The 23949-nt window shown below is 35.2% G+C and overlaps 1 protein-coding gene across 4 annotated transcripts in view; it reads left to right on the top strand.

Annotated features, from left to right (window-relative positions):
• Positions 1-23949, top strand: part of cpx (complexin) — a 356338-nt gene that overhangs the window by 125620 nt on the left and 206769 nt on the right. For all 4 annotated transcript variants that reach the window (XM_067098603.1, XM_067098602.1, XM_067098600.1 and 1 more), the window contains exon 2: positions 7366-7937. In XM_067098603.1, the coding sequence (XP_066954704.1) occupies positions 7901-7937 (37 nt within the window). In that variant the 5' untranslated portion in view covers positions 7366-7900. The remainder of the gene's footprint in view (positions 1-7365; positions 7938-23949) is intronic.

The raw sequence follows: 23949 nt of genomic DNA, 5'->3' as shown, positions 1-23949 counted from the left end.
GCTATAAATAGACACTTTCAATTTCCCAATTTGTAGCACTACGATTTACAGAGTCAGGAAGCTTAATGAAAATTATTTATTCTGAAACGATACACCTCTTTTTAATATATTAATATCGTGGGTCAAAAAATGTATTAGCTGTTAAAGTTACTGGGAAATAAATTATTTACCTAATCCCAAGACAAGTCCTTCAATTAAAGTAATATTTTTCTTACCATGTTATACTGTAATGTTTTCGTGTGTGTGTATATATACATACATACATACATACATACATACATACATACATACATACATACATACATACATACATATGTATGTATGTATGTATGTATGTATATTGTAATTATATTCTTCCATCCCGAGTGATATGACGCGGACGTTTTGACTGTTACGGAATGGAACCTTACCCAATTAACCGATCGGTTTTAAAATCGTTGATCGGAAACCTGAATTCGTGAGGAGTGAGACGCTTTTTGCTCACTAATGAGGCCAAGGTTTTTCGATGCAGATTTTCAGTGTTAATGAGGCATGTAAGAAAGACAAAGGTTATTTCCTCAGCGGGAAGGGAAGTGGACTAAGAATTCAAGGTTCGTTGTTGACGACTTGCAAAGGAAAGTGAGGGAAAAATTCAGATGTAGTAAAACATGTAATTAAGAAAGAAAAGAGAGCTTTTCTTGGACTCTTCTTGTTAACGTAGCTCGTTGCTAGGGACACACTTAGCTAGGGGGCTTTTTCTGTTTTCATATAATGGATTTCGTTAATGAATTTACTCTGGGCCTTAATCGTATGCTCACTCACGTCGTCTCTTTGCTCGTCTTACCACGTTCTCTTTAAGATGTGTATGGATTCATATACACACTCGCATACAGCGGCCTACATAATTATCAAGATTAAGAATTAACATATGTGGCAACCAGGACACAGCCCAGCAAGTCACGTCATTATTCAGTCAAAAGCCCTTAAGTCTTCACCAGAATGAAAATGCCGTCAATTATGTATTGTTGAAAGAGAACACCGGCACACACACACACACACACACTCTTATACACAAGTACAAATATAAAACCTTTTCATTACTTTATGGCAAATACATGTAATGTGCAGTAAGATTTCAACATTCCCATATAAACATATATATATATATATATATATATATATATATATATATATATATATATATATATACATATATATATATATATATATATATATATATATATATATATATATATATATATATATATATATATACATATATATATATATGTATATGCACACACACACATGTATGTGTATGTTTGTATAAACATGTATATATAAATAAAGACAAAATCCACGAAGAAAGAGAAACAATGGAGTACCATAAAGGCCTTTCGACAGTACTCCATTTTTTCTCTTTTCGTGGATTTTGTCTTCATTATATATTCATCACTTTCCATATTTTCGTGATTCAGTTACACATACATGTATATATATATATATATATATATATATATATATATATATATATATATATATATATACTGTATATATATTATATATATATGTATATATTATATCATAGGATAGTTATGATAACAATAGCGCTGAAAATTTCTTACACGTGAGGAAGAAAATCACAGCGTAATAACCCTGTAAGCCAAATCCGAAGTGATACTGCGGAGAGAAAAAACAGAAGCCTACGTAATAGCATAGAGTTATGAAGAACAGCGACTCCCTTATGCAAAAGACTGGTCGAGAAAATACTGTTTTTGGTGGTCAGGCGATGTGGCGTGTGAGGCCGTGTCTGTAAGGATTCGTGTGACACGGTACCACCAGATTCTTTTCTTCTTCTGTTCATTGTCACTGGTAGTTTTATTGCTAACACCACCATTTCCTTTCTCTTTATTTCCATTCACATTCGGACCTTCCTTTTGAATATCAGTTCGGTTTCGCTCGCTTTTGCGTTGCTTTGGACGGTAGAAAATTGCTTTAGACAAATAATCACTTTATTGCGGGCAGTACTCTACGATAGACATTTACTGTTATTTTCATGTAGGTCATTGTATTTCTCTTTTTACATATGAAGCCGAACATTTATTCCCAAAATACCAAACTACGTATCCGATCGATATACTCATCGAGGTATGTTTTATGATGAAGCAATTATTGACAGCAATCCCAGAGAATATAATGCAATTCATATTTTTAAAAGTTCCGTACGTGTTTTATTACGGGCAAAGCATCCATGCACAAATGTACAGCTGTGTACTCAAAACGGACTACAAACACATTTACGAGTACACTAACACACACGCATACACACACACACATCTATATGTGTGCATATATGTATATATACTGTATGTATGTATATATATGTATATATATATAATATATAATATATATATATATATATATATATATATATATATATAATGTATGTGTGTGTGAGAATGTTTGCATATTCATACAGTCATTGCCACATTCATACTCTAACTGCTGAATCGTGAAAGAGTTTAATATCCAGAAAACCTTTACAACATTATCCACATTGAACACCTACGAGCAAGGTTCACAAGTTCCTCATTGAGCCCCTCTGCGCATACTCCGGGATTTAACCCTGTCTTGTACACCTCTCCTTCTTGGATATTAAGACCCAACCTTTCCATTACAGCTCTCATGTCGTTTAACCAGTGCTTTCTAGATTTTTTTTTTTCCTCCATGCTGATACTTTTGTATTACATTATCATTTCTCCAGTTTTCATTCTTTTTTTCCGCATGAACAAACTATCTCCAAGCAATTACATAAAAAGACCCAACCTTTCCATTACAGCTCTCATGTCGTTTAACCAGTGCTTTCTAGATTTTTTTTTTCCTCCATGCTGATACTTCTGAATTACATTATCATTTCTCCAGTTTTCATTCTTTTTTTCCGCATGAACAAACTATCTCCAAGCAATTACATAAACATTTAATTTAAACATATTTGATCCCCACATGCTGTTGATTCCGTATATCCACACTGCTCTTTTCCTGTTAATCCTGTCATCTAGCTTACCTTTTTCTGTCACAGTTTAACCATACACCTTCCTTAGTATAATAAGGGACATAATGCCTGTATAATTCTTACAGGTACCTCTAACGCCTCTTCTTGTATGCATAGGAATAATTATTCCTCTTACCCATTCCTTCGTAAACTTTTCCGTATACAGGCATCTGCTGTATATTAACACACTGGCTATGTAACTCTTCTCGTGACCATTTTCCCTTTCCCGTGTATACCTGAGAATGTTCCTCTTTGAAAATCCTGCATTTCCAACAGTCACAGAAACAGTTCACAAGACTCTCCACTCTCATTTACCCTAGGAGCTCCGCACCCGTCAAAAATGTATTTTTCTTCTGTAGCCTTCCTTTCCATTTAATTCATCTAGCACAGCCACTCTTTCAGAGTCTCCAAACCCAGCCACAAGGAAATACAGACTCAAAAACACTTTTTCACTTTCTCTTATTTCTGGACCGTGTAAACTATTAGAGTTTTTGTCCTACAACATTTAATCTCTCGCATACAGAGCCTCGAAAACACACATTTGTATTCTGTAGATTTATAGTAGCAGTCGTAGTAATAAGCTATATTTCGTATCAGGAATACATAAAGATGCACAAAAAGTCCTGAAACTTCAGTATAGAATAACGTGCAACATTACAAATCCAAACTACATGGTCTGTGTTCCTAAAGTCCTTATTATGAAAATGTATCCGAATAGGCATATGTATTTCAATCAAATAATAATTACGTAAATTATGCTCAAAACTGTATTGAATTAGTAAAAGGAAATAAGTATAAATAAAACTTCTAATTATCAAAAGTCATGTAGTCATATAGCAAATAAAGAATATACACAAGCATAAAGGATCAATCACAAGTGACTCATGATTCCCTACATATGCAGTTCTGCTCATCATGACATCTTTATCATTGTCAAGTGGTGAATTTAGGTCATGTGAATTTCTCCAAATATCACAGAAAATGTTGGGGATTTCCTAATGAAACCACTCGGAGCGTTAACAAACCTCAAACCGGAAGATATTATCACTTTATTGCCTAAATGGTCTATAGTGAGCTGACATGCTTCTTCACTATAACAGTGATTAGACCCATGAGTGGAAACATTCAGAATCTTCATAATTGTCTCATGATAACCTTTTACAAGCCGTCCAAGGGGACCACCACTTCCAAACAGAAGTAAGGCTATTTCTGTGTCATTAAAATTAAATTTTCTCCAACAACTAGTGAACTCTATGTAGAATTTACCTCGTGTATAACTTCAGTAACTTCTTTTTTTTATCCTTCTGAACAGATAGATCTAAATATGTGGATGCCATCACACATTTATGGTTATGTACATTAATACGCATCAGCTGAGACAATCTTACGGGCATACGTGCTTACGCATGACAAGACACATAAACATTATGTGTTGATGTAAGTTAAAATGAGGTGTCTTAATACACACCGACATGCTTGCTTTCACAATCTGAGGACGTCGAGAGAGAGAGCGAGAGAGATTAATGAATTCTTTGTGGATTAGCGTTCGAGAGCTCATTTCCTTCAGGTCAAATGATTACATTTCATCAGATTTCTCTAATGACATTTGATTTTAATTGAAAGAGCATATATAGATAATGAGTCGGAGTTTGAAGACGTCGACGCTCTGAGTGCTTCTTGACAGGAACGCAAGATTTAACGTTTTCGTCCGTCAATACAGAATCATGCAACAGAATCTCAACGGAGTTACTTGGTTTTCTTCCGGTAAAAGAGCAGAAGTTTATTTCATAAGATGAAATAATTATAAGACATACCGTTTCTTTCACGATGATTTTTCCACAGAAATAATAAAGTAACTAGAAATAATAATGTTGACGATGTTGAGGAGCATGAGGAAGATAAGGAGAAGGACAAATAAATATGTACAAAAAGACCGAGACACAGTTCACTGGAATCGACACTTAAATATTCATACGTTCCGGAGTACACGTGATGGCCAGTCAGGAGACCTCTCACTTATAGGTGCTCTCTTCCTCATTCCTCTACAGTAGAGCTGCAGGATGTATTCATAACGTGTGTATCAGTTACAAGTTCAGAATCACTATTATCGTATAATGTACAGCAAAAGAGATCAATCAGTGGGTTCGGTGTTTCTGTAACATGAAATGTTAACTTCGTAAATTGTCATTATAATGAAAAAGTTCTCTCTCTCTCTCTCTCTCTCTCTCTCTCTCTCTCTCTCTCTCTCTCTCTCTCTCTCTATGTATATATATATGTATTATATACAGTATATATATATATATATATATATATATATATATATATATATATATATATATATATATATATATATATATTTATATATATAAATAAATGTGTGTGTACATTTATATGTGTAACTGATAGAAGGAAGTAATATATATTCATAATCGAGATAAATGATTTTGATACACTTTCTCATCTAGTGTCTTTAATCTTAATTTTTGTATCTTCACAAATATCAGTAACAAGCGTCTTGTAATAAATATGAAGTCCTTTTTGCGTATGCTTGCGTGCCTGTATGCATGAGAGAGAGAGAGAGAGAGAGAGAGAGAGAGAGAGAGAGAGAGAGAGAGAGAGAGAGAGAGAGAGAGAGAGAGAGAGAGAGAGAGAGAGAGAGAGAGATTCCATGACCAAGAAAAGACCTGAATGACAGAGCCATGAGGAGAACGGACCCACAATATGTCAACATTTTGGACGAAGCCAAAGAAATATAGAGTAAACATTCGCCGGTTTTCCAGTGGATGCTTGTGTAAACATCTGCCTCGGAAGGTAAAAGGAAATTTTCGCCAGGATGAGGAGTGGCCCCCTATGGTAATCACACACCTTCCACACCCTCCCCAACCCGACCTCCAACGCTTCCCAAATGACCTTTGGTTCCTTGTGTTGCAGGGAAAAGCTCGGACGATTTCGTGACTTCATTTTTACTTCTCTCCTTTAATGTCGAACCTTCACTTTGCTTTTATTTCATTTTTGCTGCTTTCTCTTGGGTTTTGTTACCGATGTTTGTGTGAAGGTCTTTTTTTTTTTTTTTTTTTAGTACTGTTTGGTGGGTCCTTTGATTAACGCTCATTTCACTTACGATGTTTCCTTGTTTGATGTCTATTTGTCAAATTCTATCTGTTTAGCACAAGTCTTTATTGGTGTGTGTGTATGTGTGTGTGTGCGCAAGTTGTATAAAATTTATTTCCTTTTTTTTTTTAAATCGTTTGGCATGATTTTATAGATAAGTTTTCATAATCCACACTGGTTATTATGTTCACAAACAAACAGAAAAGCCTTTGGAACTGCGTCCCTCAGCATGTAATTAGATCTGTAACAGACAAGCACTCCAGTTTTGATCCAAGTTCTCGTTCCAGTAAAACATGACTGAAAATAAGCACTTCAAAGTCTTGGTGTTACAAAACAATTTTTAATACTTAAATTCGTGATGTACGTAAAATGACTGCTACCCGGTCTTTCTTTGTAAGTATTCTAACCATTTTATCCCTGGATGTTGTTAAGGACTGAGAACAATTTTGCATAGCAAATTATAAAAACGGAACTTTACATTAAAGTAAGTATTACACAAAAGGATTTGATTGGCCATTGCTCTTGTTCTGTAGTGACTAAAGTTTAAATTATTTGTTTGTACAAACTGTCGTGAGTTTTTCTTCATTGTTAGATTATATATCTATTAATCTATATGATAATAAGCCAGCTGATATATCATCCGTATAAATGATTGATAATATAGCATCACAAGAAATAAAGAACTACAGAGTGTAATACGATATCACGTTTTGTATGTCCTCGAAGTGTTCTAATTAGATAAGGAATAACAACTATGAAGTCTGAAGACCAAAAATGAGTTTCACCTTTATATTTTACTTATTTTCCTTTTTGAAATAAATGTTGTCCATTCATGGAAGTGCTTTACTCTAAGGGTTAAGTTCAGATCATTGCTAATGCCCAAGAGAAAAATAATATTTTGAAATCTTACAAGTAACAGACCCAGCTTTTTCATAAGGTGTTATAGCATCCTATTTTGTTCTCGGGAAAATCGAAAAATGCTCCACACACCCTGTAGAACAATAACCTTGCAGATATATAGATTAACCATACAATAATGTAGTTTATCTTTTTTTTATCACACTCTTGGCACTAGAATGAGTGCGTGTCCCTTTTGGACCTAGATGCAGCTGATAAGATCTGAACGCATTTTTGGTTCTGAAGCCAGACTGTGAGGGACTGCCGCCAAGGCCGAGGTTAAGATTTCGAAGCTAAAGCCGTTTTTCTCCCTTTCTCTGTTACAGTGATCTAGGCGAGGCGAAGGTGGCTTCAACTTCTCCCGTGCTGCACCTACTACCTTTGTGTGTGTGTGTGTTCATTTCCGGCTACTGTGCTAGAATACCCTCAATTCTAGTCTGTATTACTTTTTCGTGAATGGAAATTCTTTTTATATTTGCATATTCTTGAAAATATCAAAATAATAAGTCAGCCATTCTCTCCCTCATCGTGCCCAGTATCTAAAATTAGAAATAAAGTAAAAATATAGATATATAGAAAAATATTTATTGGTTGTTTTCAATGCATTTGTATATTAATAAGATGAACGCTTAGTCCAGTTAATCCATAGTTTAATATTTACCTGTAAATAGTCGTGCCACTGTAGGAATTCAGCGCCTAACAGTCATAGAAACTTATGAAATAGAAAACTCGCTCATGAATTAACTTCACACACCTGCGACGAGCAAAGACAACAACTACTACTACTAGTACTACTACTACTACCACTACTCCTAGTACTTCTTCTACAACTCCAACAACCACAGCAATCAAGTAGCCACCATGTTTGGCATGCTGAATCCCGTCAGTGCAGTCACCAGTAAGCATTTCAGAATTTTCCAGAGCATTTTATGACTTTTGCGGAGCATTTCGAGTTCTGCGAATAGGCATGGCTCTAGACCTACGCTCAGGAATGAATGATTCACTCCAGCACGGTTTCGTCTTGTACACTTACTTGTATACTTTTTGTATGGCTCTGTCTATGAACCCTCCCTGGTACTTGTTTCCTTCGCTTTGTATTTCTGACTGCCAGATGAACTCTTTCATACATTTAGCCTTTTATATGCAGGTCTTGATCAAGGCATCAATTCCTCCCTCTGTCCATATTACATTACCTATTCTTATATATATATATATATATATATATATATATATATATATATATATATATATATATATATATGTATGTATATATATATATATATATATATATATATATATATATATATATATAGTGTATGTATGTATGTATACATTATTTGTGCACATATATGAATACATACATATATGTACTTATATATACATTTGTATATAAACATGTGGCTTTGTAAGTAAATACGCATAACTTATTTCCGTACATTTACATATACATTTCCACTTACAGTCGTTTCTGTATCATTTTGATGGAGTGTCTGGTATGTTTGCCATATGCCAAAGTATTTTTCTGGCTCTATGAATGAAAGCAGAAGCTCTTCCCAAATATCAAACTCCCCTTTGCATTCTTTTGACTTTGAATGATAACCTTTTTAGTTCCGTATTATTGTCATGAAGATGAAATTATTCTAGACATCTCCCTGCACATAACTTTGTAATAGAATTGTCTAATTCAATAGTCACGCACTGCATTTGTACTTCGCTTTAGTTTTGTTTTCTAACGACACTTCCCAGTTATCAGCACCGGTCTAGATTTTTTGTAGATACCTTTTTTCAAACCAGAGTTATAGAGTAACTAGAATGATATCAAACTGGCAACGTTATGCTCAATTTAAGGCTCCTTTGGCGATGAATTTGATGAGGTCATGTGCTTCGAGTACCCAGATGTCTGTTCATGTTTCATGGCGGTGCACAGCACACAATGCTACTTGGAGTCATTTATTGAGGATAATACCTTACGATATTCGGTCTACAGTAGTATAAAGATAGCCTCCCCTGTGTCAGTGAAATTTAGCAGTGTTTGTAGAATGTCAATTCTCCCATGGCTCTAGTTCAAGTTCCTCTATTTCCCCTCATTATCTTGAGTATTGAAATGACTATGATACAGTGCATATCATCAGTTGTATTGTTATGACGACAGTTTGGCAAAATAATGTGTTAATATTGTTTTGGATGGTCAACCTATGGGTTTATCATATTTAATTTCTGAGTATTAGTGATTTTTATGTTTTTAATATAAGGATCTTCACTGTAATACCACATACCTTCTAGGAGAGATTAATGAAAGTAGAGTTTGTGACTGACCTAGCATCACAATAGCAAGAGGGTCTGCCCAACACAGACTTCCCAGTCTATTAGACAATCTTCCTGTCACTGAGCAACTTCCTGAAAACTGTGCCTCGCGGTGTCTTCTCCTTTATGGAGAACTTATCACCATTTAAAGCGCCCGTAACCGTCAGTATATTTTGATCACTCGCATGCAAGTGGCTTTTATATATTGGCCCGTTACCTGCAGAATGAATGGGGGTTGTTAGTTTTATTGGGAAATGTTATCCGAGTTGTCCAAAATGAAATTCCCTTGTGTGCATCTATTGTGGAAATAAGTTTTCAAATTCGTGTCTGTTCAAGGTGATTTGTGGGGCATCACTCATCTGTATATTTATTTTAGTGCGTGTGCATTTTCCAGAATTATTCATGTAGTTTACCTCATTTCGGGCACTGTATGCAACATAGGCTGTGTATAAGTGGTCTTTCATGAAATAGTATGAACTGTTTAGGCCTCATTCTTTCATGATTTTACACAAAGAATTCATATTTTATCTAAGATTTTTATATGTATGTATTAACGACTGTACGTACGCATACATACATATATATATAATATACTGTATATATATATATATATATGTGTTTGTGTACGTGTGCATGTATGTATGTATGTATGTATATATATACACGTGTATACATATATATACAGTATATGTACATATATAGGCTATGTGTGTGTTTACGTTTTTTCTCATAAATAGTCTATTTCTAAGTCAAATCTTGGTCATGGACAATTTTATGCAATATCTAACTTATATAATCAAGAATGGATTTTTTAAGTAGAATTCAAGAGCTAAGCAATGCCGTTCCAAATACCTTTAAAATCTAAGAAGTAGCGAAGCGTACAGCAAAAATATCAAGATAAATGAAGCAGTGCATACTGTGTGTGAGTGCATGAACAAAGATATGAGCTAGAAAACTAATCTATGATGCACGGCGCTTAAAAATAACACCACGTCGTCTTAAACTTATGACTCTCACGGTCAATAACACAGCCGCAACTTTACATTCCGGGCAATAAAATATTGAAGATCTCCGTTGCTGGACTGCGAGAGAAAGTAGACCGAGAACTGCACTGGAGCAAATATATACTTTATGTATATTTAAAAAACAAAGGCGAGCGCACGCGCAAAGTATTGTGGGATCTTCACACAATGCGGATACTACAGATCTTCAAAGACAATTGCACAGTGAAATATTTGGGGCGAACCCACTGAAGTCTTAGGTTTCTTGATGATGGTTTAATCAAATTAACAATATTCGGTAAAAAGGAACCTAACAAATGAAGCAGTTATCTCTAAGAGATCAAAATGAAGAGAGGCCACTGGTATCCACACAGCGGAATAAAGTGTCAGCCATGGTAAAAGAAAATCTCCGAAGCACATCTCATAACTACGACGTCGCTGTAGTTTTCTGGGTGCGTCAGGGGATTAGTTTTAAGGTCTACAACAAACAGCGTCATGACCTTCTGCGCCCCTTAGGAGAGTGAAGTGAGGTGCTGTACATGTTATCCTTTCAGCAAAATAGAACTTGTGACGACTTAATCTGCTATCTAATAAAAAATTTTATAAACTATATAAGTAAGCAATTCTAACGAGGATTAAGTAAGGAACAACAATAAGACTTTCCAAGCCAACCCTAATATGATTTAATCTTAAATCTTATATCTAAGCTTGATCGCTGGTTTTGATTTCGGAATCATGACCTTTAGACAGAGCCAGTTGAGAGCACAGTGGATCTAAACATTCTTTAGTGCTAAACAAAAAATTTTTATGATTTTGAAAACGAAAATCACGTGTAAAGAATAGCAGAGTGATCATGAGAGCCACTTTTGGTAGGTTGGTAAACAAATTTTCCATATACCCCCCTTTATTACCTCGTCTTTAACCATGTGCAATATCCCGTAATTCAACAAAATTACAGGACTCAACCGTCATAACATAAAGAATAACTGTCAAGTTTAACAGCTAAAATCAGCCTTAATGGACAAGCGTTGGTTTCAAAACTGAAAAGAATGTAATTGTTCACTTTGTTGACAGGACATGCATCTAAAATTTAGAAACAGCGTTAGCACGCCAGGTTATTGAACTGCTATAAACAGTGGAGATTTTTCTAACAAACAGCTTATATACATTATAAAATAAATGGTGAAATGTACTGACATCTTTATTATGAGATCTCGCATAGACCAGTAAAGCAGTTTTCAAAAGGATGGAGTGCAAAGTCAACGAACGGTGTAATAGTAACTATTTTCATGTATGTGGTGTTTCATAGAAAATGAAAGAATTCATTTCTGTGATATTCTTAATTCATAAGTTTAATTTTAAAGATCGTCATGAAGAACTGCCTGCCTGTGAATATCTTGTTCCTTATTTATGTTTGTATTATTTTTCAAATATATTTTTCCGGTGGCTTTCCGATTTTGTATATGCAGTGTTTCCTACATTTTACAGATTTTCCTTTATATGAAAAGGAAAATAAAACCAAAATCGAAGAGAAGTTACAGGTTTCTCTACAACCCAGACAGCAAAGGAATGCTGATTGGGAAGTTACTGATACAAATGTGTACAAGTAATTCTCGTTAGTAATAATACTAATATTAGGATTCCACTTAATACAAATCTTCATAAAATGGTATTTTCATAAAAAGTATAGTGCTGTATTTAAGTTTAGTTAGGTCGTTCATAAAACGCGCTCTCTCTCTCTCTCTCTCTCTCTCTCTCTCTCTCTCTCTCTCTCTCTCTCTCTGTTACATGATTTCAACCTTACTTTATCGAAGAAGAAGAAAATACAAAAAAGACTCAGTTACTTTTAAAGTTTCATTTTGTCATGTTTTCAGACTTCAGGATTACCACTTCTACATAATAATTTCTAATGATGTACATATATATATATATATATATATATATATATATATATATATATATATATATATATATATATATATATATATATATATATATATATATATGTTGTATATTTGTGCTCTGTGTGAAGAGAACTTAACCTATGGGTGACGACTCGAGAAAACAGAAATATTCTGTCTTCGCGCATTTCATTTTCCCAAAAGATTCAAGTTGCAAGTCTCGGGTTCTTTCCTCTTGTTATTCAGGCAATCCGACTCTTGCTTATTCAGCCATCCTTTTCCTCAATGGAGCCTTTCTGTTGAGATTTTTCTTTGCATAGAGTTGTCTTGTATGTGTGTGTATATATATATACATACATACATACATATATATACATACATACATACATACATACATGCACACATATATATATTTATATATGTATATATATACATATATGTATGCATCTATATACATACATATACATATATATACACACATACACATACACACACGCAATAAGCGAAAGGAAACTCTCACTGCTAATTTCATCCTTTATCTCTTAAATCAAGAAAAAATACCCGGCATATAGATAGCTTAAACTTCCTAGACACTATGACACTGCACCTCTTTCATGTAACTAGAAGTTGTTCAATCTTTCCCTCCCTTATCTCTACAGCTCTCGGCTAATCTCCTCTAAATACCCATCTTTTTCTCCTTGCCAACCTTTTTTCCATATCATTTATGCATTCATGCATTTATCACCTTTTCCATCATTCTTACATGTACTATATAGGCAACGAATCTCATCAACAACCGCAGTTCAAGTTACATTCACATGCGGTCTCCATTCCACAACTTCCATGTAAGAGAAATTGCTCAGCAGTTTCTTCATGTATTCTAACATTTACTTCTGTAGATTATCGTCTTCTCTTCCAAATCTCTCTGAAAAGAACTTGCTACCTCCCTTGCTTCATCTTGTCTGGGATTAACCTGTCTGTCATTCTGTCAGCATTCGTTACCATCACTCCCAAAAATTATTAGGAATCATCTACTTTCACGCTCCCACCGTTCATTCTAACATTCTTTTCTGCGTCAGCGTGAATTTCAACTGTCCTCATTACCTTACCCTTCTTATTGTCCACATCGTTCAGTCTCTTCTTCCAAACATTTTCTAACTTTCCCTTATCTCTGCAGTTTCTCTCGAATGTCATCAAATACCATCAAACCATCCTCATTCCTACGGGCTTCTTTTTTTATTTCCGATAACTATACGCTTTATTGTCGTGGACTACTCTCTCCACTACATCTAAGAGAATATTAAACAATTATTAAGGCACGCAACACCATTCCCTCATCCAACTTTTCTTTTACGTTTGTCACTTTAACATCTATATATTCTAACACATTGTGTACTTTCATAATTGGGACATTAATTTTCAACAAATTACATTTAAATCCATAGACCCTAACCTCCTCCACATGCACCTGTTTTCTCCTTCAAGTTCTACCTTCTCACACAACTGTTTCGTAGCAAACTCTTGTCGCACACTCCTCTTCCTTGTCCAATCCTGGATCACTCTTCCTTTAATCTTCTTTTTGTTCACTTCCAACTTTTCTTGAATCGAAAATCTGTCCTACACCTTCCCAAGTATACGAGCCCCTATAGTACGCTTCACAGTCACCTTTACCACCTTTCCCACTATTAACAGGAATGATTGAGTATTCGTCAACAATTTCTTTGGTAACTTTAACGTCCCTAGTCATATGTATTGTAAACTATTCTGCCATCCTAACGTCTTCATCAACACTTCACGCGTATTTTCAAAATCCACTCTCATACCAGTACTGACAGCATTCACACATAACTGCAATGTCTTCATTTAGCATCACTCTTCGGTTATTGGTTATTCTCATAACCATTTGCTCGTGAATCATTCATTCTGCATTATCTTCTTCTCTAATAAATCCTTCCCCCTCAAGTACTTGATTACTCTAACTCCTAAACTTTCCTAACTTTCGTAATTTTTTCTCTCTTCATTTATCCTGACTTCCCTATTTTCTCTTTTGTATACCTTTACCGGATCCTCTCTTTTTTTTCCTCCCTTTTTTCTTTACTCAGGTTTTCATTTCATTAACCTATCACTAACTATTTTCATTCCACCTTCATGGGTGTCTACGATCCAATATCCCTTGCAGACAAAACCAATTTAACTACCAATTTTGCATATCTTCATATGCATCTTCCTCTTTCGTATCTTTAAACGTAGCCCGTTTTTTTATTTACTTTTCTCTGTATGCTCTTTTTGATTAAGTTCTTACCTAGCCAGTTTGTATTACGGCCATAATCTGAACACTTCACCTATCCCCAAAACTATATTTGATTATCACATTTATTTCAAGACACTAATCAGCAAATATACCTCTAGCCACCAACAACGCCCTGTTTTCCGACAACTTACGTTTGCATACAACTCATCCAGTAGTATCTAACTTTCTCCCTTTCGTAAAATAGTCCGCACAGATCAAGCCTATATTTTTCCTCGTCATTTTATCCATTTACCAATACGCTTACTTGCACTCATGCGGTCCTTGGATTAGTGCACTTATGTCTCTCTCTCTCTCTCTCTCTCTCTCTCTCTCTCTCTCTCTCTCTCTCTCTCTCTCTCTCTCATATATATGTATATATATATATATATATATATATATATATATATATATATATATATATATATATCTATACCTGAATAAAAAGGTTAAGGATAGAAATCTCATAAGACCTGTAATAACAATATGAATATGTCTTCCATCCAGAAATTAAGATGTTATTATCACCAACATTTTTATAGTATGTCACCTACAAAACTAAAATTTTAGTTTAATATGAATCATGGTCTGCTCACCGTCTAGAGGTAAATGAAGATGACATATGAAATGACTGAGATTCTGAGCAACCTCTCAAATTATTAATGCTTCTTACTGCTTCCGTCCTGCTTATGACGCTCTGGAGCTTGTCTGCACAGTTCTTCGCGACTGAATGTTTCCAATAGAGATGAAATCCCGGTTGTCAGAGTATCAACTTTCTTTGGTAGTTTTTTAAATATTTGCTTTCGAAGAATGAGAACAAATTTATTCATTCGTATCTTTCCTCCTCCTTTCTTTGTGTTTATATTTTATTTTCCCTTCTTTTTTATGTGTAAGATTCTTGAATATTTAGTAATACTTCGAAAGTGCCACAACCATTCTCTACTAATATCTAAGAAGTTAAAAATATGTTTTACATCAAAACAGAATTGTAGATTATTCTGAAAGATTTTATTTTTTTCAGTTTTCTGCTCTCTCTCTCTCTCTCTCTCTCTCTCTCTCTCTCTCTCTCTCTCTCTCTCTCTCTCTCTCTCCAATAATTACTTTTAATATAAAATAGGACTGTAGCAGCAATGATGATGGATCACATGCGTTTCCGCTCAGAACTCATTATATGCAGGAAACGTAAGGTGCTTAATTGTAAGATTTAACTTACCAGATTCTTCTCAGTTATGAAAAAAGAAGAGGAAGAGAAAGACAGAACTGCAACATGTGTCATGACGTGTTATCTTACTTTCACGCTTCTTCCTTGGACATGAAGGGTCAACAACTGTCTTCGGCTCAGGTGCCCCAATGTGACATAGTTCCGTACCTGCCATCCTTGATTCCTTTCACTTCAAAACTTTGGAACAGGCTTCCTGGGGGTGTTTTTTTTTTTAATTGAGCATAAGTTTAGATGTAATTCTACTTAAAAGAGCTTTGCTATCATGCCTTAATTTTTCATATTCTTCAACTGCTGTTTATTTATTCATTTACATATTTATTTCTCCAACTGTTTATTTCTAATTGTTCTGAGTGGACTTGCCCTGACGAAAGAATAGCTTTATTGTCATGAATGAGCGCACAATAAGGTTGACCTTAATGTCGACGCTTTCGCTATTAGATTGTTTACGAACCTGGCTGCGCAAAAATGCTCACATTGCAATTATTTTATTGTGATAGTCCCTTGAACTAACTGACCCAACTTTTTCACTGCAGTTTAAAATGGCATCCGTTTGCTTGCACCTAATCACCCTTGATCAATTTGCAATAATAGTATCGACAATCTTTATTCACATTGCTATATTGTTGTGTAATATTTGAAAAATTCTTAAAGTATAAAAGCCGTAAAAGAGTGGCTACGTAAAGGATGTTTTTGATGACTGGATGCTCAAGATGTTTCAGCGTTCTAGATAACTTGCAGCGAATTTGTTAGCTTTTCTCCTCTCGTTGGGTCTTCCAGCATCGAGCCGGTGTTCAGTGTACATATTTGTAATAAGCATCATAATCGTGACGTGACTTAAGGAGGCCATTCGCTTTTACTACCTGAAGGCGAGCAAATTTAGTTGATGGTAACCATACAAGTTGTAAGCGCGGCGTGGGGAGGGTGACGACTTCGGGGATGAAGGCGTTGTTAACTGAAATCTCCACATTATCGTTTCATCCTTAGTAAATAAGCATCAGGAATTGTAAAAATTTGTTTTCAGAGGAAGCCATAAAGCAAAGTCAGTAGGTAACCAGATATTTTACTTCATTTTAATATGAAATGCAACATTTTCCTGGAATTACTATAATAACAGTCAGCCTGTACCATTTGCCCTTCAGTATCATGTCTGAAATATGGAACTGTCTCCCGGGTTTGCTAAACCTGCTGTTAATTTGGAAGAAGTCCTTGCGCCCTACTCTCTCTCTCTCTCTCTCTCTCTCTCTCTCTCTCTCTCTCTCTCTCTCTCTCTCTCTCTCTCTCTCTCTCTCTTTTACAAAATGAGATTTTGTCGTTCTGTCTGGAGGTCTGTAGCATAAAAGTCTACAGGGCTAAGTACTGCCGTAGCAAAAAATATTATACAGAAAACTACGTAATTTGTACAAAATGGTGGTAAACTAAATTAAATACCATGGCCATTAATTTGAAATTTCAAGTCATTATAATCATGGAAGCACAGAATAGGCTGTTTACGTCGGCCGCAATGAAAACGGCGGGAAAAAGGCATAATTATAATTGGACTCAAAGAGGAATGTTCCAGCCCGGTGATCGCTCATTCATACACTATTTTAACAGGACCCACACCTATTCAGTCGTCGGGAGAGGGGAAAGCGCAGAGGGCTGCTCCTCCTTCCTTAATGAAAATAGGTTTTGAAAGGATCCCAGGTTGAAGGTTTGGTGGGGAAACGCTTTTACCTTTGAAATGTACTATATCCGTTTCAGGAAAGAGTGAATTGACAATTATTCTAAATCGCAGTGAGTGTGAGTTGATTAAATTCACTGAAAAGAGCAAGCTTTTGTTCTTCAAATTTAAATCATTAAAATGACGTGCAACTCTACAAGGTCATTAAATTGCGCGTTATAAGCTTCATTTCCCAAAAACGGGAGCCGAATATTTGACAAAACTACTAACATGATTTTTATGGGCGGTTGACAAAATAGGAATCGTTTCTCTTACAACTAGCTGAAGAAGAGAATTCTCTTATCAAAATTAAATGTGAACTGCACTTAAACGATTATTATGGCATATTTAGTGACACATATTTATCTATTTATTTCATTTTGAGTCATTTCTAATCAAAGAAGTCATTTTAAATGTGAAAGCTTCAAAGAAAAATATTGTAAATGATTTCTCAAATCGATTAGTCTTTTACGGACTTTTTTTTACGAACAGTGGCTTACAGCCGATAAATTGTTCTATATCATATGTATGTATTGTTGTACATATGACAGAAAGAGATATGCGCATGCACACACAGTTTATATATACAGTATATATATAATATATATATGTGTGTGCGTGCATGTGTGTGTGTGTGTGTGAGCGACTAGCATTTTAATGATGAAGCCCAGAAGTTTTCACATGCAAATTATCTGTGGCGAGAGAGGAGATTATGGGTACATCCAGTTTGTTGTGGCAAAAAATAATAACGTTTTTATTCTGCGAAATTACGAAGAGTTTTTATATACTTGGATGAAATCTTTCGCCTAAGCACAAGCACCTGCTGCGTAAATAGGGTTTCCACGCATTAAGATTTCAGAAAATCTCAAACTTGAGGACATTTCTTCAGGTGCTATACTGATCTATAATCTAAAATATTCCGGATGTATTAGAGTTAGGTTACTGCAGCGATATAAGATTTTTATTCTCATATAGAGTTTAATGTGAAAATATGAGTCTCTACCCTTTCAACACCTGACTAGTAATGCTTCTTTTTGTTGTGAGTTTCTTCACGGAAGACTTGAAATGTAAGGTAATGACTTCCGTGATATACAACAGCTTTCCCTAAACACGTTATATACAGTTTTCTACTGATCGGTCTTTCGGTGCTTTTGTCAGGTTTCTTTTTTTTTTTTTTTTTTTTTTTTACTGTTTTTCATAATAATGGACATGTTCCGTTTCTCTACTGTATTGTACATTTTGCTAAACATCTACACATAGTTTTCTTAAATTGGTAATATTGTTGTTTTATAGGAAAGAGTTTCCCTCACAAAGTATCATACATTCCTTATGTGCTTACTTTTATATTTTTTCCTCGACCACAAATACTTTTCTAAATCTGAAGAGGCAATGTAATATTAAAAAGTTCTTCTACTGCAGACAAGAAATATGGTGGGTTGCTGTCTGTCTTTTGAGGCCTAAGTCGCGGAATCTGACAGTCACATAAGACGTATGAATCCTTACAAGGGACGGGGCTCTGTGCCATCCCATCACATCTCTCTTCCACCCCCTCCCCCCCCTCTCTCTCTCTCTCTCTCTCTCTCTCTCTCTCTCTCTCTCTCTCAAGAGCTGATTTAAGGCGTTGCATTTTCTTTGGATGTTGTGGTTTTGTCGGTAGGTCAAGTACTAAGTCGTTATATCTACGTAAAAGCAGCTGTCATGCCTTCTGGAACGCAGTCTCTAATATTGACTATTTTATTGAGAGTGTATTTGATTGTGGAGAAGTACCCTCTGACCTCAGATAGCTTAGTTTGTGTCATTATGTTCTTTGTGTGTGTGTGTGTATATATATATATATATATATATATATATATATATATATATATATATATATATATATATATATATATATATGAATCTAAGTACCCTTATGCAACCGTTTCAGGAGTATCCTGGTTTGAACGAAACTGGAAAACTATTTTGGAAGGAAAGATGTTTTCATTTTCTTCCTTCTTTCATGCAGTGCATCTGCGGTGTTTTTCCTTGATCGAGTACAAACTAAACGCCCCATCTTAATCACGAAGTCTGTTATTTTATAGTCATCTCACATTTTTACCGATAGAATGCGCGAGGACTAACAATCTTTGGAATAGAAACAACACCAGTTTTGAGACGAAACTCTCGATTTTTTTATCTTGTAAGATCGTTTTGAATTTTAAGAGGTGTCTGGGGAGAGATACAATTATGTTATGCAAATATTGCAATCATCGAGGTTTCTAACATTGTGTCCCTTCAAGTCTAAAGTGCAGTCACTTGCTTTTAATTGGATGTATGTTCGTGTACGCGTGCACAGTCCTACGAACATTCATGTCTTAACAAACAGAGCTATTTATTCCGATGTAGTTCAGTCCACCTGGATCGTAAATAGAACGATGACTAGTACTTAAGCTTCATAAAGTTAGATCGTTATTCTTAACACGGTGATATTTTGTGACATTATATTGCATCTGCTTGGAATCAATACTGTTCTTTTGGGCGATTCCTCGTGGGTACGCTCACTGGGAGAGACGTCAGCAGTAGCGTTATATAAACATTTTATAAATTTCACGAAAAAAATCCGTCTTAAATATATGGTTGTCGGGGAGTCTTTTGTCATGTAAAGTTTTATTATCTCTGTAACATATCTGATGTTGTTACATGCACTTACACACACTTACACGTGTACCTAAAACATATTTGTTTGCCTACAGTATTCATGATTTTTCTGTAACCTCATCCCCGTTATTGATATTGAGGCACTTTCATAATACATTGAAAACTGGTCAGTAATCGTAACATAAACCACAGCTATAAACATAAATTCAAATAATGTATGTTTATTGATTCAAGATTATTCTGTTTGAATGTAAAAACCAATTTTAACTGCTTAATTTTGAATTTTGAGTTCGAAATCCACAGTTAGTGGTACACTTCATTCGTCGGAATATCACGTATAAGTATATTGTTAGTGCCATAAAACTCCCAGCTACAATTAAACAATGTTTACGAGTCCAAGTATAAAACTGTTTTATTTTCATTGCCACGGCTCAGTATTGATCAACTGTGCGAGTGGCTTCGATGCATTCACTGTATATGAGAATTTGTATGTCTTCCAGTCACGTTGGAGCAGCGTTCAGAACAATCTCTCTCTCTCTCTCTCTCTCTCTCTCTCTCTCTCTCTCTCTCTCTCTCTCTCTCTCTCTCTCTCTCTCTCACACACACACAGTTCGGAAGTTAAGGCCATGCATTCTAGGACTTTACGTTACCTGAACTTATGCTGTGCTTGATTATCTTAATGTGAAGTCATCTAAAACCCTTTGATTTCTCGTGTAGCTCTGACCGTTCACATTTAGAAATAAAAGATCTCCTCGATATTCAGCTTTACCAAATGTTCATGTTTACTGATATGCTTCCTTTTCGCCCACAGTTATACTTGTATCTGGGCGTGACCTAGGGTTATATTAGCTCAATAAAAAGTCTCTAATACATTTTGCTAATGACCTCACTTCATTACCTCTAATTTGAGAACCAGCGCTATTTGGATCTCTCGTGAGTCTTTTCTCCCATTACTTTAGGTCTGATGTACTGTGTGTGTGTGTATGTATATATATATATATATATATATATATATATATATATATATATATATATACATTTATGCATATATATGTATATACACATATATATATATATATATATATATATATATATATATATATATATATATATATATATATATATTTATGTGTGTGTGCATACATTAATGTGGATGCTCGCATGTGTTTATATGTACCTGTATTAAAAGCAGAGAAGCGGATGACCGCAGAGATACAGCACTTCTGAAATGGTAAAGGGGAGTTCAGTCGTTAAAGATTATTCCTAAAATGAGTATCTCGGTTCGTTTTGATATGCTCATTTCGTATCGCATTATATGAACTGGAAAATATCCTGGGTCAGACTGGCTATAGATTATTAAAATATCCAGGAAATGTCCATGTTGATAAATATTCTATGCTACCGATCGACTGCCATTGAGACTCGTAAAATTTCATGATCACATCGGTCCAAAGTTCTAAGTGAGTCATCCGTTGACCAGTCTGAGGACAATCCACGATTTGCGTGAAAACAATAAATGTGCACGTGAATACTGTACAAGAAAGCATGCAGCACAGCCATAGACTTCGTAAGGAAGGCCTTGGCTGGAACCATAGAGCATTCCAGAGTAGATTGAAATTAAGTAATTTTTGGGATGAAGGCACTCTCCCCTGCACATTTTGCGTTAATGCAGTGTACGAAAAGCGAAAGGAGGTACAGGAATCTCCTTTTGCGAGGAACGATTGCTTAGACGATAGGGTCAGCAGAAGCCCTGCTACCGCGAAAGCCCTTAAGGCACCTGGCCACCGTAGCAGATATTTATAAATTACAGTAAATTTGAACCTTTGTGGAATCTCTAATTCCCCGTATTTTCTCCTATCATATAAAACAAAAGACTGTTTTGTATCTCACTTTGTGTCACCTAAGCGGTTTTTTTTTTTATCTAATTCTGTGTTGAATGACTTGAGACGGCAAAATAAGAGGGGGGGTGGGGAAACGAATTTTGAAAAATATCATGCAGCTCAGCTGTCTTTATAACGTCGCAAATCTCAGCGATGTGCAAAGTGAAGTGGATGCAACAATAGTCTTTGAGAAATTTACATTTAGATGTCAGTACGAATTATTTAAACCCCTCTCCACCCCCACCCGGTTCATATGTCAATCGTTAAAAGTTTTCGTATTTTCATTTCATAAAGTCTTATGATTTCCCCTCTAATTCTGGCGATTTGTGTACTTGATAAGTACCCTCCAAAGGTCTCCAAACTTATTCCAGCACACACAGAATGTCTAATGCATGTCCTAAAATATTATTAACATTCACATTAAATTCATAAGAATACTGGAAAGCAGGTGGCCTTCGGAAAGACACCGTAGTTACTTTCACAAACCTGGTAATTATTAACTGTTTCAGCATGAAATGTGTTAGTTCAAAATGTGGACAGTCTGCTAAGTATTCCGAAGATTTCTGGGGTATCTTCGTTGGTCGCTGCAAATACTGCTGTAATGTAAAGTAATAACCGATGCATGTTATACATTGTCCTTAGCCTAAAAGCTTGAAATAAAAACTTTAATTTACAGGTTTTAGACCGGTGGCTTATCTTGTTTCGAAATTACTATCAGCTATTCACAATACATTGTCAGGACAGCGCATTTCGTGAGGGGAAAAAAAATTGTTTGGTACATGAGGTGAGGCGAAACTTGCAGTTAGCCGCAAAAAAAAGTACAGAAGGTGGTACTTAGATGCAAAAAGCTAATGGAATGAACACTTTCAAAATGTAATTCTTCTCCTAAATCAATAAAAAAAATAAATGCTGGCAATAAGAATGACCTCCTCCAAAGTGAATAGATGTCCAATGAGAGAAAGCGAGGAGACATCATATCCCCACCTTTTTTGCACTGGTAGTTATCGGTACTGTCGGTTGAGTCGTAACATAAAATTTAGTTTCGGCTTTTATTTCTCTCAAAATACGGGTCATTTTGGATCCTTTTGTCTTATATGGACGATTTTTCTTAAATGGACCAGTTGTCCATTTGTCACTGTAGTTGTGAAGTTTTAGACCGTCGATAATGTTTTAAAGTGGTGCCACTAATCTCTTGCCATAAAGCAAGACATGCGATGTTGTGGTAGCCAAAAATTGGACGCTTCTCAAATTACATTATCTTCAAATTACAGTGGACTAACTTTTGGTTTATAAATAATGCACATTATCCTATTATGTTCTACAAATTATGCCGCCACAATATACCGCTGTAGGTCTTTAACATTTTCTTTATTTTAGTAATATTATGTTAAAATTCGAATATTTCATACGCGTGAAGCCTGTCAGTATACCTTTAATTTGTGTAATGTGCAGTGTAGGCAAATAGTTGGTGGTTGTAATAACTCGTGCATAAGAGATCTCAAATCCATATTCCATCACCAACTTTGACCAGATTTAAGTAATATTAAAGTCATATCCTAAACTAAATCGTAAGTCTAATTTGCATTTTTTAACCTTTCTAAACTTATTGCTTAAAATTACGTTGTGTATAGATTTGGACTGAGGTTTGCTGTTACTGCGAAGGCAGAAAAGGTTAGGTAATGTGTTCCTTCTCTTGCTTTTAACAGATGTCACTTTGGATCTCCAGAGAAATTACTTTCTCTCACCACTTACTGTTATAAATAGGTTTTTCTCTGTAAGCCTTAATATATTCCTTTGAGAATGATCTAAGCTTTAGTACTGTAAACATGTTTTCCTCCAAGACTTCTTTCCCCAGTGTTCTTCTCAAGATATTCATCACCACCATCTCGTAAGATTTGTTAACTAGAAATGGTTTGTATCTTGGATTCTTCTCACATACATCATTATTTACTCTCTGGATATTATTCTGCTTTCCCCTCATC

Source organism: Macrobrachium rosenbergii, chromosome 55 (assembly GCF_040412425.1).
Source record: "Macrobrachium rosenbergii isolate ZJJX-2024 chromosome 55, ASM4041242v1, whole genome shotgun sequence".
NCBI classification, from domain to species: Eukaryota; Metazoa; Arthropoda; class Malacostraca; order Decapoda; family Palaemonidae; genus Macrobrachium; species Macrobrachium rosenbergii.
Note: the sequence above shows the minus strand (reverse complement) of the source record. Positions and strands in the feature narration are given on the sequence as shown.